General features: G+C 45.8%; 1 protein-coding gene across 10 annotated transcripts in view; it reads right to left on the bottom strand.

The window, feature by feature from the left end:
* The window catches only part of LOC112049845 (transcription factor BCFI), a 48,640-nt gene that overhangs the window by 26,356 nt on the left and 6,150 nt on the right, over positions 1-16,134 (bottom strand). For 2 of the 10 annotated variants that reach the window (XR_008252443.1, XR_008252445.1), the window contains exons 1-2: positions 6,287-6,769; positions 2,293-2,524 (exon numbers count right to left, since the gene is read on the bottom strand). Coding sequence is in view for 7 of the 10 variants with exons in the window: in XM_052891498.1 (XP_052747458.1) it covers positions 2,293-2,524; positions 6,287-6,389 (335 nt within the window). In the remaining 3 variants the exon portion in view is untranslated. Of the gene's footprint in view, positions 1-2,292; positions 2,525-6,286; positions 6,773-16,134 lie in introns of those variants that run through there. The other 8 variants (XM_052891501.1, XM_052891503.1, XR_008252444.1 and 5 more) reach the window with 7 other exon arrangements.

The following is a 16,134-nucleotide window of genomic DNA, read 5'->3' as shown; positions in this document are numbered from 1 at the left end:
CATAGTCGATACAACAGTGCAGTCCTAAGAAGTCCTCAAGAACAGCTCCGATTTTTTATTTTTATTTATTTATTTATTTTTAAATCGAAAAGAAAATTACAATACGAAATAATAGGTTATTAATTAATTATTGGTTTTTATAAAGCTACAGGAATACGTGGAAACTATTAGAGGAGGCCTTTGTCTGTGCAAGACAAGCTGTTTGAAAGGGAGATCAATCGGATGGAAAACTACTATTTTAGCTAGTTGTTAACCGTACATTTTATTTACTTTGTTAGCAAGTACCTACTTGTATGTAAAGATAAGCATTTGCATTTGGACTTATTAAACTCCAGAGCATTATTTCTTAAAAGTTGCGCTTCTCTGCTGGTTATGTCATTGAGTCATATATATACCTATAACTGTTCTATAAAACCGATATATTCTCAATAATATAGAAAATTGCGTAGGTAGGTAGGTTTAACACGCTGAAATATTTGTAAGTCCGGCAAAGATGTTACAAACTATAGGCCTATATCCATATTATCTACTACTGGACCCGGTCTTATGACTTATGTGAACTTCTTCCCTTAATTAAAGTCAAAGAAAATAGAAAAATAAATAAAATCGGAGGGGTGGCGTTTCCTAATTTCTATTAAAACTTAATTTTAAACACTGTTTTTCCTTAGGAAAATGTTGTTATTGTTAATTATAAGTATAATTTAGGCAAATCTAATATGACGGCAGATTACGATATCACGAGGGAGATTATAAACTTACGTATTTTACAATTTAACACTAACATATACTTAGTAACATATACATATACATATCCAATGTTGCTAAAACACTTGACACTACGGCGGAGGTACCTTCATGCAATTTTCTTAGGACTTTCGCAAAGCTTGTTGATATGGTTAACCTCAGTGTTTTAATTTCAAAAATTAAGTACATGGGTATTCATGGTTCATTATCACGGTGGTGCGAGTTTATCGATCGCAAATTGTTGCTGTCAATGGTTATAAATCTTACACAAAAGTAAAATACCACCAGGCATGGGTCACATCTCGGTCCTTCTTTTTTTAATTTTTATAATCGATTTGGTTAAATAAAATGTTCGCAGATGATATAAAAAAAATACAAAATACTACTAACTACAACTAACTACCTACCTACTATTAACTACAAACTATTATTTGAGCAACAGCCAAGCTGATGTAGAGACGACCAGGCGATATCGATATGATTTATACCCCCTGCACTGAAAACGGCGAGCTTTTGAATAAAGATAAATGTTTTAAAACAGCAACTAATTATGTTTATAAAATTAATAATTTTGCACTCGAAAGAAGTTTCTAGTATTAGTGGTTTAGGGGTTATTGTAGATTCAAAGTTATATACTTTATGAACATGTCGAAAACAGTGCAACAAAGGCATCGAAGATATCGGGATTGGGGCTGCTGTTACAACTCTCGACATGCGCATTACAAAATAAGATCACTCATGGAACGCACACCAGAGCTGCAGCGCTTGAAGTTCACGGAACCTCGCACGTCAGTCGCAGCATGGTGTGTGTAACACCATAATACATCCCCAAACAAGCTAATGACATGAGTCACTCTCGAAGGACTGTTTGTACGTAGGTACGTGGCTGACCGAGTACCTACGGCGGAGTAAACAAGCGCTCGCTAATCGCCGCTAACGATCCGAATGCATTGTTTGGCCCTTGGAGGACAATAACAATAATGACTGAGTGCACACAGCACACACTGCAGCGCGCGCGGCGCGGGCGGCGCGGGCGGGAGGTAAGTACCGATCGGTGCTGCGAGTTGCGACCTCCTCTACATGCGGCGACGTCACGCCGCGCTAGTGCATTAGTGGATCGTTAAGATATCTAACGGTAATCATACGGTACATACGGTACATCGTAGATACTTAATCACGTAAACATAATAGGTAAAGCATTCAATTGATAGATTTTGATAGATCAAAACTAACACCGACCATTTTTCATACATTACCTTACCTTAGGGCATGAAGCGAATTTATTAAATATTTATCATTTATTATTATTTAGCGTCATGAGTAAACGGCTACACCGGTTATAACGGGACTTTCACTGGAAGATAGAGGATGATTGAGAAATATGTGTATGGGTTTGGTTAGTTTTTATCTCGAGAAAATCAATAGCTTACGAGGACTTGTGTAAACTGAATTAGACGCGGACGGCGTCGCGGGCGTCCGCTAGTCTGTGCTATAATATGGCGCCTCTGTCCCGGTTTTCCCCTAGGTATGAAGTAATGCAGCACTCACCCGTCGGCGGGGTGCAGGTGGTCGCCGTAGGGCGGCGGCGCGTACGCGTCGTAGGGCAGCGCGCGGTAGTCGTCGGGCGAGGCGCTGCGCGGGCTGCGGCGCGCGTACGCCTCGGCCTCGTAGCGCGCCGGCCGCAGCTCCTGGTAGCTGCGCGCCGCGGCGCCGGGCGAAGGCGGGGCGTAGCCGAACGCGCGCCCGCTGTCCGCGCCGTCCGCGCCCGCGCCCGCGCCCTCTGCAACACACACGCGCGCAGTGAGGCGCCGCCCCCCGCACACCGGCGCATCCGACTGTCCGCGCTCACCGCTCACGGTCGCAGTGGATGGTGCCCGTGCCCGTGCGTGCTCGTGCTCCTACTGCACTTACACTTGGGGGTGGAATGTTATTTATTTATTGGAAATGCCAGCAATGTCAGCAGAAAAACAAACAAATCAGTTACAAAATTCTTACGACTACTGCAGCAATTTTTTACAGGCATTCACAGCACTGCAGAGTCTATAGTCTATACTATGTAACTATGTAGGTACCTACTTAAATCTAAGAACATTTACAATAATAATTAATTTATGACATACCTACCTGCACTTGATTTTAGATTGTTTAAGATTTTAGATTAGAAATTATGTAACAAATACCTATGATATGAAATTATTTTAAATAAATGTCAGTGCAAAATAAAAAATAAAAAAAAAATACAATTAATAAAAATAACAATAATATTATGTAATATTTATAGCAATAATGTCAATTTCTTTTTAAAACTAGGTGAACACAGTGTCCTGAAAGATATCAATATCATGACGGGTCAGGTTGTTGTACCTATTCATTCAGTAATAAACCGATTTATACAAGAATTCCTGCCTAGGCGAGGTTCTATATGAGAAGTGAGGTTTAAAGATATCGGTAGAGGACGTCTGAGGATTGCAACGCTGTGTGATTAGGTTCACCTCATAGCAGGGGCGTAGCCACCGTCGCATCAGCCCTGTCAATGACGCGGGGGCCCGACTACAGGGACTCCTTACGCGTGAAAGTAAAATGTAATCTACAATCTAACTTAATCTGGTGCTTCCCAGAAAAAAAACAAAATACTGCCTGTAGAATTTATGATTCACTTCAGAACAAAATGGCAAAAAAATGTATAAGCCACAGAACAAAGAATAAATTCAGAATGAATGTTTACAAGCAGCGTGGTGAAGCCGGTGAAACAATTATAAAAAAAAAAAACAAATGTCACGCGTTTCCTTGACATCCGCATACACGAACTTTTTTCATAATTTGTATTTCAAAATTTAACACTTACAACAATTAGTTACGTAAATTAATATACTAATCAATAATTACCATTAAAAAAATACTCCATCTTATTTCGTTAGTTTTTGTGAACAGTTTTTTAAATATTTTAAACGCCATTTTTCTTGAATAATATTGAAAATTACTGATGCGACGCTTTGTGTCGTACCTATTGACTTTGACATTTCCAGCCCGCGTTTACAAAGACAACTGACATTCAGGGAAATATGTATAAATGCGTTACGATATGCGTTTGCAAAGCTGCATCTGTGTGAAAATAATGAAATCACCTTATTTTTAACCGACTTAAAAAGGAGGAGGTTCTCAAGGTGACCGGTAACTTTTTTTTTTTATTTTAATGTATGTACATTGATTACTCAAAACGCTCGAACCGATTTGAAAATTATTTTTTTTGTTTTAAAGGGTATACTTCCCATATTATCAGATCTTCACATGATGAATATGCGACCAGCATATTCATCATGTCAAGATCTGATAATGGGAACCTAGAGAAATCGAAGGGAAGTTTGAAAAATTGTATGGATGACTAGTGTGTTCATAATTTTTTTATTGAGTATTTTTAAGAAGTACAATTTAATGTAGGTTTGGAATCGATCTGATGGAGCCAAAATACAGACGAGGGAACTCCTCAACGATTTACAGTAGGTAATTAACCTTGTGTTTGGGCTTGATTAATTTTTATTAATGAGAACTTTCCACCTAGTTGGGTTGTGATTGTCATTCGGGGTCTGGTGATAAAGACCAGGTCCAATAAGGGAACTCCTTAACGGTTTACAGTAGCTACCTTGTGTTTGGGCTTGGTAAATTTGTATTGATGAGAACTTTCCACCTAGATGGTTGTGACCGTCATGAGGAGTCTGATGATGAAGAGGAAGAACAGTTAAGGGAACTCCTCGACGGTGTAGGAATTTTCGAATTTAAGGGGGGAGGGAATGGTAGGGTGTTCATTTTGTGTGTGGAAGTATTTTTTTACATGTAGTATCTAAGTATATATTTTACACTAAAAATCGAAATATAATAAAATTTGACTAAAAAAAATACAACCGACTTCAAAACCGAACGACGTATTCACTAAACTAAAAAGTGAAAAATAACATCATAATATTATTATGTTCTACCTGCTGATCAGTTTGAAGACGGTGCTAAGCCCGTGATGTTTTAATTCAAATTTCTGTAGTTCTTTCAAAAACGGCTTTAATAAAAACAACACTGGATTGGAACCGCCTTCAAACTGATCAGAACGTAGCACATAGGGTACGATGTTATTCTTTACTTTTTAGTTTAGTTTAATTTTTGTGTTGGAAGTCGGTTTAATTTTTTTTTATTTTTTTCATTTTTAGTGTTAGCGTACCTACTGAGTGTGAACAAAAGTTAATAAGCAATTAGCTAAAACGTTATTTTCTTATGATTAGTCCTACCTAAGTCTTATAATCCCAATTTTGAAAATATTACCTTAACTCAAATACAAATTTTCACTCCCCCTTTATCCACATGTAATATGAATATCCAAAAAAACGTGAAAGGACTTCATGACTAGACCTCTAATGCAGTCACAACCCATATGGGTGGAAAGTTCTCATCAATACAAATTTATCAAGTCCAAACACAACACAGCTACTGTAAGCCGTCAAGGAGTTCCCTTAACTGTCTTTCATCTTTATCACCAAACCACTAACAGTCACAACTCATCAAGATGGAAAGTTCTCATCAATACAAATTTATCAAGGCCAATCAAAATGTAACTACTGTAACATCTGTGTTTTGGCTCCATCATCAGACCTACTTCAAACCTTGATAACATTTCTAATTTATAAACTAACAAACGCACTAGCTGTCTCTACGATCTTCGGAAGTTTACATATTTATGGCTGTAAGGTTCTACAACCTCCTCCTTTTGGAAGTCGGTTAAAAAGTAACTTATGTTCTGGCTGTCTCACTATCATTGTATCAAAAAGTCGCTTATGTTCTGGCTGTACTTACAGCCCTGCTTGGTGAGTACTGTTTACCAACAAACAAATTAGAAAAGAAGATAGAAAACGTAAGCCATTTAATATTTATTTTAAATTAGACAGGTATTATCTTGTTTTATAAATTGTTATTCAAAATATATTAACTATTATTATAAGTATATCTAATTGTTTGAAGCTTATGAATCAACTTTATTTTCATTAATTTAAGAACATGTTAATTATAATTATGATTAGGTGTGAAATGACTAGAGATTTATACCCTCGTTTTTAATTTGTTTGTTGGTAAACAGTAGGTACACATCGAGTACGGCTTAGTATAGGTAATAGTAATACGGTAAGTATAGTAAATAGCTAAATAATGATAGTTACTTAACTAAGTTAGTTTAGTATAGCCTAGAACTATGGATGAAAGTATTTACTTAATGATGTCGGTCGGTCAGTAGGTAGGTAGGTACCTAGGTACAAGGGGTGATAGACCTTGCATAACCAAAATTACTGAAAACTTTATTATAATGTTAGGTACTATTACCTACTGGCTATTATTATATTATTATAGTTCCACAAGGAAGATTGAATAAGTATCACTTAAACCAAGTCGCGGGCACACAAGTAATAAATAATAAGGTAGATGCACTGAACACAGGCGTCAGGCGACTGAGCAGTGGTCAGTGGTCAGTGGTCAGTGGTCGCGACACCGTCGTCGGTCGGGCGCTCACCTTTGCTGCAGTTGTTGTTCACCTCGGCGATGAAGGCGTCCAGCTCGAAGTGCTCGGGGCGCGCGTGCCAGTGCGCCTGCGCGGGCCACGCGTCGTGCAACATCACGTCACTGTCACTCGCTCGCTAACTCACGCGTGCTCTGCGCGGCGGCCGCGTGCGTACTGCGCCTGCGCGCGCCCGCCGCCGGCGCCGCCCCCGGCCCTGCCCCAGCGCGCCGTCCCCCTCCCCCGCGCTACGTTACACACACGCCGTACAACCACACAACCACACACTGACACTACACAGCCGTAAGCTAACTATTTCCTCACAAAAATATCAGCAGAGTGCATACACGACCGAAACCGAAGAGAGAACGAGAAGAAGTCGCCAAAGCCTAGCTATACCTACTAGGTACCCGACGGAATACCGTGTGCCCTAATATACAGATGGTACCTACCTACAAGAGAAAAGTTTCACCATTAGGGGCGCACTTCAATGTATTTACTTACTTACGTAGCATACAATGCTAACAATGATTAGAATGTCCTCGAATAACCAATTCGTTCATATTCAATCATTTTCGTTTGTTTCGTTTGTTGTTGTACTACACCTACCTAGTACGTATATGCACCAGTGTTGAACGTTGATCGTGTGACGGCCTGGTGCCGGTCTGACAATGGACATACCTACAGCTGACCCTGTGTCAGCTCTTGCTCCTGCCGTAGCACAGTAGGTAGGCGAGTAAGCATGACACATCACACTCGTGAGCGCTGTCAGCCCGCGCCGCCGTCGAGCGACTGTCACAGAGTGAGCTGCCGGTAGCTGCGAGCGTCTGCAGTGCGCTCAGCTGATCGTGCAGCGATAAGCTATCACACGTGAGCGCTGTCAGCCCGCGTCGTGCGCAGAGAGACTGTTGCCGAGCTCTCCCAAAAAATATACCTACTTCAAAAAGTGTTCACGAGCGTTACATCCGAGCGATGATAATAAAATCCATCATCGCCGGCGACGATTCCTCGAAGCGCGCGCGAGCCGCGAGGTCACGCGCTACAAATCATCACCCGCGCGACTCGTCTCCCGGGAACCTATAAATTTTATCGTATTAGCGGTAAGGACGCTGTAAATCTACGACCAGTTTTTCTCGCTTCCGAGTATCGCGGTCGAAAAAAACCGATGCGAGAGCGCGGCGTCCCGTGGCGTCCCGGCGCGCTCGCCGCAGCGCTTTGTGTCGCCGGGGATTACGCGGGCCGGCGACACGGTGCGGCGCACGTGCGGCCGTCCCGGGCGCTCCGCCGCTGGCCGCGCCCGCCGCTCCCGGCGAGCCGTGCGGCGATTACGTTCGTCCTTGCCGATAAGATACGCGAGCGAGCGACCGTGCGTGCGACGCGCCCGCACGTATATCTGCGTATCGCGAGTGAACTTGGCCACGATCGGCGCAAACCTTAGCTGATGACTTCAATCGATAGCGCCGGTATCTGCCGGGTGGAACGACCGGCGCGGACCGGCCCGTGGGTTCCCTCCACGTGTGGGAAACGCTACGGAGCCGCCGGAAGAGGTATAATCCTTGCAGCGCAATTAATTAACGAGTTCGGCGAAGGCGCTGCGACCGGAGCGAGTACCTACCTATCCCCCTCCCCCTGCCCCCCTGCCCCGCTCGAGTCGCGCCGAGTAGGTAATTAGGTTTTGTCTGTACCTATTTGTGAGTTTATTTTTTAATAACTACGTTATTAATTGAACTTTATGCAATATTACTTAAATAATAACGTAGATAGGTGCGTAGGTACTACTACTAGGTAATAGGTAATGATTTGCAAGCTGTAGAACACTGTAGGTATATAATATAATATCGCCTCTCTCTCGTGTTAATTAAAGCCGTATCTGAAAGAAATGACTGAAAATCCAGTTAAAACTGTTCGCTAAAGAAATAAGATGGAGTATTTATTTATTGGTAATTATTAATCATTATATTATTTTACGTAATCGTTATTAAAGTGTTAAACTTTGAAATAGAAATTATGAGAAAGTTTCTATACCTACATTACATAAGCGGATGTAAAGGAGACGCGTGACGTTATAAGGGTTTCACCGGCTTCATCACGAAAAGACTCATTTCGTATGATCTTCTGTGACACCACATCGAATTTTAAGAAAATAGCGGAAGCAAACTACGAATTATGGTACACGTAGGTAGTTTCAAAAATTTAATTAACATTTCTTATAACTAATTAGGAACCTTTGAAAACAATGGTAGGGATAAAGGATAACTTCCTCTTCTATTGTTGTGAGTCTCATCGACGATTCTACAAAATGTAGTTGTTGTTGAAATAATCGAAAGTTCGTCCGGACTCTGATCGTAGGCAAGCTCGTGACTCAGGCCGTCGGAATGAGTCCGCGCCCGCTCGGTGCGTGGCCGCGCGGGTGCTGCAGCGAGCAGCGCTTCCGCCAGACGACTCTGCCTATAGGTACACTTACAGTTCTGTCGAGCTCGTGACTCAGGCCGTCGGAATGAGTCCGCGCCCGCTCGGTGCGTGGCCGCGCGGGTGCTGCAGCGAGCAGCGCTTCCGCCAGACGACTCTGCCTATACACTTACAGTTCTGTCGAGCTCGTGACTCAGGCCGTCGGAATGAGTCCGCGCCCGCTCGGTGCGTGGCCGCGCGGGTGCTGCAGCGAGCAGCGCTTCCGCCAGACGACTCTGCCTATACACTTACAGTTCTGTCGAGCTCGTGACTCAGGCCGTCGGAATGAGTCCGCGCCCGCTCGGTGCGTGGCCGCGCGGGTGCTGCAGCGAGCAGCGCTTCCGCCAGACGACTCTGCCTATACACTTACAGTTCTGTCGAGCTCGTGACTCAGGCCGTCGGAATGAGTCCGCGCCCGCTCGGTGCGTGGCCGCGCGGGTGCTGCAGCGAGCAGCGCTTCCGCCAGACGACTCTGCCTATACACTTACAGTTCTGTCGAGCTCGTGACTCAGGCCGTCGGAATGAGTCCGCGCCCGCTCGGTGCGTGGCCGCGCGGGTGCTGCAGCGAGCAGCGCTTCCGCCAGACGACTCTGCCTATACACTTACAGTTCTGTCGAGCTCGTGACTCAGGCCGTCGGAATGAGTCCGCGCCCGCTCGGTGCGTGGCCGCGCGGGTGCTGCAGCGAGCAGCGCTTCCGCCAGACGACTCTGCCTATAGGTACACTTACAGTTCTGTCGAGCTCGTGACTCAGGCCGTCGGAATGAGTCCGCGCCCGCTCGGTGCGTGGCCGCGCGGGTGCTGCAGCGAGCAGCGCTTCCGCCAGACGACTCTGCCTATACACTTACAGTTCTGTCGAGCTCGTGACTCAGGCCGTCGGAATGAGTCCGCGCCCGCTCGGTGCGTGGCCGCGCGGGTGCTGCAGCGAGCAGCGCTTCCGCCAGACGACTCTGCCTATACACTTACAGTTCTGTCGAGCTCGTGACTCAGGCCGTCGGAATGAGTCCGCGCCCGCTCGGTGCGTGGCCGCGCGGGTGCTGCAGCGAGCAGCGCTTCCGCCAGACGACTCTGCCTATACACTTACAGTTCTGTCGAGCTCGTGACTCAGGCCGTCGGAATGAGTCCGCGCCCGCTCGGTGCGTGGCCGCGCGGGTGCTGCAGCGAGCAGCGCTTCCGCCAGACGACTCTGCCTATACACTTACAGTTCTGTCGAGCTCGTGACTCAGGCCGTCGGAATGAGTCCGCGCCCGCTCGGTGCGTGGCCGCGCGGGTGCTGCAGCGAGCAGCGCTTCCGCCAGACGACTCTGCCTATACACTTACAGTTCTGTCGAGCTCGTGACTCAGGCCGTCGGAATGAGTCCGCGCCCGCTCGGTGCGTGGCCGCGCGGGTGCTGCAGCGAGCAGCGCTTCCGCCAGACGACTCTGCCTATACACTTACAGTTCTGTCGAGCTCGTGACTCAGGCCGTCGGAATGAGTCCGCGCCCGCTCGGTGCGTGGCCGCGCGGGTGCTGCAGCGAGCAGCGCTTCCGCCAGACGACTCTGCCTATACACTTACAGTTCTGTCGAGCTCGTGACTCAGGCCGTCGGAATGAGTCCGCGCCCGCTCGGTGCGTGGCCGCGCGGGTGCTGCAGCGAGCAGCGCTTCCGCCAGACGACTCTGCCTATACACTTACAGTTCTGTCGAGCTCGTGACTCAGGCCGTCGGAATGAGTCCGCGCCCGCTCGGTGCGTGGCCGCGCGGGTGCTGCAGCGAGCAGCGCTTCCGCCAGACGACTCTGCCTATACACTTACAGTTCTGTCGAGCTCGTGACTCAGGCCGTCGGAATGAGTCCGCGCCCGCTCGGTGCGTGGCCGCGCGGGTGCTGCAGCGAGCAGCGCTTCCGCCAGACGACTCTGCCTATACACTTACAGTTCTGTCGAGCTCGTGACTCAGGCCGTCGGAATGAGTCCGCGCCCGCTCGGTGCGTGGCCGCGCGGGTGCTGCAGCGAGCAGCGCTTCCGCCAGACGACTCTGCCTATACACTTACAGTTCTGTCGAGCTCGTGACTCAGGCCGTCGGAATGAGTCCGCGCCCGCTCGGTGCGTGGCCGCGCGGGTGCTGCAGCGAGCAGCGCTTCCGCCAGACGACTCTGCCTATACACTTACAGTTCTGTCGAGCTCGTGACTCAGGCCGTCGGAATGAGTCCGCGCCCGCTCGGTGCGTGGCCGCGCGGGTGCTGCAGCGAGCAGCGCTTCCGCCAGACGACTCTGCCTATACACTTACAGTTCTGTCGAGCTCGTGACTCAGGCCGTCGGAATGAGTCCGCGCCCGCTCGGTGCGTGGCCGCGCGGGTGCTGCAGCGAGCAGCGCTTCCGCCAGACGACTCTGCCTATACACTTACAGTTCTGTCGAGCTCGTGACTCAGGCCGTCGGAATGAGTCCGCGCCCGCTCGGTGCGTGGCCGCGCGGGTGCTGCAGCGAGCAGCGCTTCCGCCAGACGACTCTGCCTGTACACTTACAGTTCTGTCGAGCTCGTGACTCAGGCCGTCGGAATGAGTCCGCGCCCGCTCGGTGCGTGGCCGCGCGGGTGCTGCAGCGAGCAGCGCTTCCGCCAGACGACTCTGCCTATACACTTACAGTTCTGTCGAGCTCGTGACTCAGGCCGTCGGAATGAGTCCGCGCCCGCTCGGTGCGTGGCCGCGCGGGTGCTGCAGCGAGCAGCGCTTCCGCCAGACGACTCTGCCTATACACTTACAGTTCTGTCGAGCTCGTGACTCAGGCCGTCGGAATGAGTCCGCGCCCGCTCGGTGCGTGGCCGCGCGGGTGCTGCAGCGAGCAGCGCTTCCGCCAGACGACTCTGCCTATACACTTACAGTTCTGTCGAGCTCGTGACTCAGGCCGTCGGAATGAGTCCGCGCCCGCTCGGTGCGTGGCCGCGCGGGTGCTGCAGCGAGCAGCGCTTCCGCCAGACGACTCTGCCTATACACTTACAGTTCTGTCGAGCTCGTGACTCAGGCCGTCGGAATGAGTCCGCGCCCGCTCGGTGCGTGGCCGCGCGGGTGCTGCAGCGAGCAGCGCTTCCGCCAGACGACTCTGCCTATACACTTACAGTTCTGTCGAGCTCGTGACTCAGGCCGTCGGAATGAGTCCGCGCCCGCTCGGTGCGTGGCCGCGCGGGTGCTGCAGCGAGCAGCGCTTCCGCCAGACGACTCTGCCTATACACTTACAGTTCTGTCGAGCTCGTGACTCAGGCCCATTTACTGTGGTTCTGTCGTCTGCGCCTCTGTCACATTGCTAATCTATTTTTTGTTATTGACTTCATTAGCAATGAGTCACATAAACAGTCCCGGTGTTAATAACTGTTACTGTTGACTTTCTAATTACTTACTTATTTATTTATTTTTGCCTAATGTCAATTTATTACCTACCTATTAGGAAACAAAAATGCACAAACTTTGTAATTGTAAACAAATGGAGTAGTCTGCTTAAAATTTCTTTACACATAACAAAACGGAAACAAGCACCTAGTACCTACCTCCCTATCTAGTGCACAAGTGCTCATGCAGTGAACAACCGCGCGAGTGCACAGCAGCGCTCACTACGAATCTCATTTCTTTATCTGCCGTTGAGTAGTTTTTAAAGAGCTTTACCTACCTAATAAGCAGTCATTTTGACTGGTAGGTAACTTACCTACTTACATTATTGTTCAAAATATGTGTGTATAAAAAGGTAATAGGTATTTACTTACTTTATTTTATGTGAGATTATGTTTTATTTACAAGTATGTACTTCAAATATTAATATAAAATTTAAATTTTAAAGACCCCCGAAAGTCGTGAAATTAACTACCTATAGGTAATAATGACTTTTATGCCAGAAAGTTACCATCGAAACAGAAAAGCTTAAATGGTCTTGCAATAGGTACATGATGTAGGTAAGTACCTACTAGTTAATTTTTATTTTACCTAATTTAAAAAACCGTAATTAAATTGATCCACCTTTTTCCGCTTTTTCAGAGCTGCGATACGATGCGACAGACAGACATCGACATCTAACTTATACATAACACCCCTCTCTTTGCGTCAGGGGTTAAAACAGGAAGTTGTCATAACAACCCAATAGCAACGAGTAGATAGGTAGGTTTCACAGGAAACAATGCTACTTTACGTTGTATCGTATATCGTCCCCGTAGAGCGAAGTCACCAAGTCCCAAAATTGCCATTTAGAGTTATGCACGTCATTAAAATCACCATTTTAGTCTTTAATAATGACGGTGAAAATTAATTAATAAAAATATTTTTACTTTGCTCTTTTAATAAAACCTTTTTCGTTATAAATTTCTAACACAAAAAAGTTTGTCTAAGTAAAGATATTTAATAGAAGAAAAAGTTATGAATATTTAAATTGTGTAATCTGTTTAGTAATTTTGAGACCTTCAATTTAAGAGTAGTTACGGAGTACCTAGTTAGGTACATAAGTATACGTACCTACCGGATTACAATGAATGTAGGCATCTGTCAATGGGAACACGCGTGGTTATGTCTAGATAGGTATGTACCGCTGGTCGTCGGTAGCGAGTCGACGGGCAGTAGCTGCAGCTAACGGGCGCCTAATGTGTTTGGTGATTAGCTGCGCGCTGTCGGCACTGTGCCCGCAGGCTAATGAGTCGCGGTGACGAACACTGCAACTGTACTCGAGTCACAGCCACAGAATAGTTCACGGCAGTGGCTGGCAGGGCCCGCCGCCGCCCACATGGCGCACAGAATCTTTACAATCTCACTTGATGGTAAGTGAGTGGGAGCAGGATTAAATCCACACCCCTTTTGGTTTCTACACGACATCGTTCCGGAAGGTAAATAAATCTTTGCCGGTAGGGTGCTAACTAGCCACGGCCGAAGCCTCCTTCCTACCAGCCAGACCTGGATCAAATTAAGAAAACCTCATTCGGCTCAGGCGGGGATCGAACCCAGGATTTTCGTCTTGTAAGATCACTGCGCATACCACTGCGCCACGGAGGCCCGTCAAAACCTCTAATGGAGGAGGTTATCAATTCCCGACGAATTATTTTTTTTCGAAAACGCCTAAACCGATTTGAAAAATTATTTTTTGTTTAAAAGGTTTTGCTTTCCAGTTGGTCCCATAGTAATCATGTCAGGTGCTAATGACGAGATCCTGGAAAAATCGAGGGGAACTTTCGTACATTACAGGGCCAACTAGTGCGTTTGTTAATGTTTTCATTATTTATTTTAAAGCACTACAATTCAATAAAGATCTGATGATGGATTCGACGCACAGACGTGGGAACTCCTCATAGATTTACAGCAGTTACCTTGTGTTTGGACTTAATTAATTTGTATCGATGAGTATTTTACATCTAGATGTGTTGTGACTGTCATTACGAGTTTAGTGATGGAGACGAGGGACAAGTAAGGGAACTTCTCAACAGTTTACTGTAGCTACCATGTGATTGGGCTTGATTAAATTGTATTGGTGATAACTTTTCACCTATATGAGTTGTGACTGTCATTAGAAGTATAGTGATGAGGATGAGAAGAAACAGAAACAAAGAAGATTTTGAATATTCATATTAATATTAGGAAACAGGGAGTGATAAATTAAAGGTTAAAATGGTTTATTTTAATTGGTTTGGTTGATTGTCCCGACGTACGAGTACATGAGTATTAATCATAACAAAATAAATGTCGTGGTTTAAGGTGATTTATAACCAAAATACTTGATATTTGTTTACATTTATAACATGTTATCACAAAAAAAATAAAAAAAAGGTTATAAAAAAATAAAACCGACTTCAAAATCACAATAATGTTTCTACTAAACTAATAAGCGAAAAATCGTACTATGTGCTACCTTTTGATCAGTCTGAAGGCGGTACCTACCTATTTACTGTGGTGGTACCGAGTTAGTGATGTATTAATTCAAGCCGTAAAATATTTATGACAGTTCTTTTAGATGCAGCTTTAATTAACACACCACTAATTTGGTAACACCATTCTTTTTGCTCTCGTTAAAGTAGATTGTGGTCGTTTCATTTTCTTGAACTAAACCTACTTACTTCAAATTTAGAGAAACAATATGTCAAGGAAAATTTCGTACACGATGGTTTATAATGGCATCGACGTGTTGCTATGGCAACGCATATTATACATGTTGCTATGGTAACGCATCAACACCCAACAATGAGTTACTGCGCAGAGGCAGTAACTCATTGTTGGGTTGGGCTTAGATTAATAAACATACATGAAATTCAATAAAATTTGATGATGATGATATGATCAAAACATGTACCACATTCTAGCAAATACGTAAATGATGATTTGATTTGATTTGATATGATAAGGCTGTAGAAAAATGGACCTACCATTACTACCTACCTAAGTTAAGTAGGTAGTTAAGTAGTACATGCGTAGGTCCTACACCTATGTCACATGCTGTTCCATCAGGTAAATCTTAGCTTTTGTGAGTGTTGAGTTTTCTAAACGTGTTAGTATATGTAAGTGGGTAGCTCAAGGGAGCGATATATTTAAAGTCCAAAGACCAAGACTCCGTGATTGAAGTTACGATACACAATATACGATGCACCTACATAGGCTAACCACAGACTATAGAGACAATCACTGGTCGTTATGACTGCTCGTATACTATTGTGTGTGGTGTGCTTGTGACTGATAACGCCTTACTGTTATTGTAAAAGGTGCCTACGTTAGCTCCTGTCTACCTACCTAGCGTACACTCGACGTATATTACATTTGGTACATACAGACGGTACGATACCTACGGAACCCCGAGCCGACCCTTGCGACCCACTCGTGGCACTCCACTGTGCACTGTGCAGGGTGCAATGAAATGAACATGCATTATAGCACGATGGCTCTGGCGATGCGACCGCGCGGCGCGCCGCAGTACCCAACTAGTGTCGCGCGCCTCGGACGAGACGAGGGGGTGCGGGCGCGGGCGGCGGCGGGGGGAGGATGACTGTTTTAAATTAAATAAGATATTAATATTTTGAAGCACAGGCCGGAGGTCGCGCTCTTATCAGCTCGGCCCCCCCCCCCCGCCCGCCGCGCCTGTGCCGCGACGAACGGTTCCAACGTTATTACATGTTTATATTTATGACGGTTTTAACTTGTTATATTTACTGTGGTTTTAATGAGCAGGCAGCGGGCGGGGAGCGCCCAGTCTTACGATATTGTTCAAATTGGAAATATTTGATAATGTTCTTGACGATTACGATTTTTTTAAAGTCTATGTCTGGTTATTGATTGAACCTCCTAGTCTCGAGACTAGGTATGCGTGGGTAACATTTAACCGAGCCTAGGCGTCTCTCGAAACAGACGTTTGTTTGAAATTACTACTTCTTATTGACGCATCTACCTTTCTATAAATGAAAATGCTACGGCAAAAAATCTATAAGTAAA

Source organism: Bicyclus anynana, chromosome 4 (assembly GCF_947172395.1).
Source record: "Bicyclus anynana chromosome 4, ilBicAnyn1.1, whole genome shotgun sequence".
Classification (NCBI taxonomy): domain Eukaryota; kingdom Metazoa; phylum Arthropoda; class Insecta; order Lepidoptera; family Nymphalidae; genus Bicyclus; species Bicyclus anynana.
This window is presented reverse-complemented; position numbering and strand designations above follow the sequence as displayed.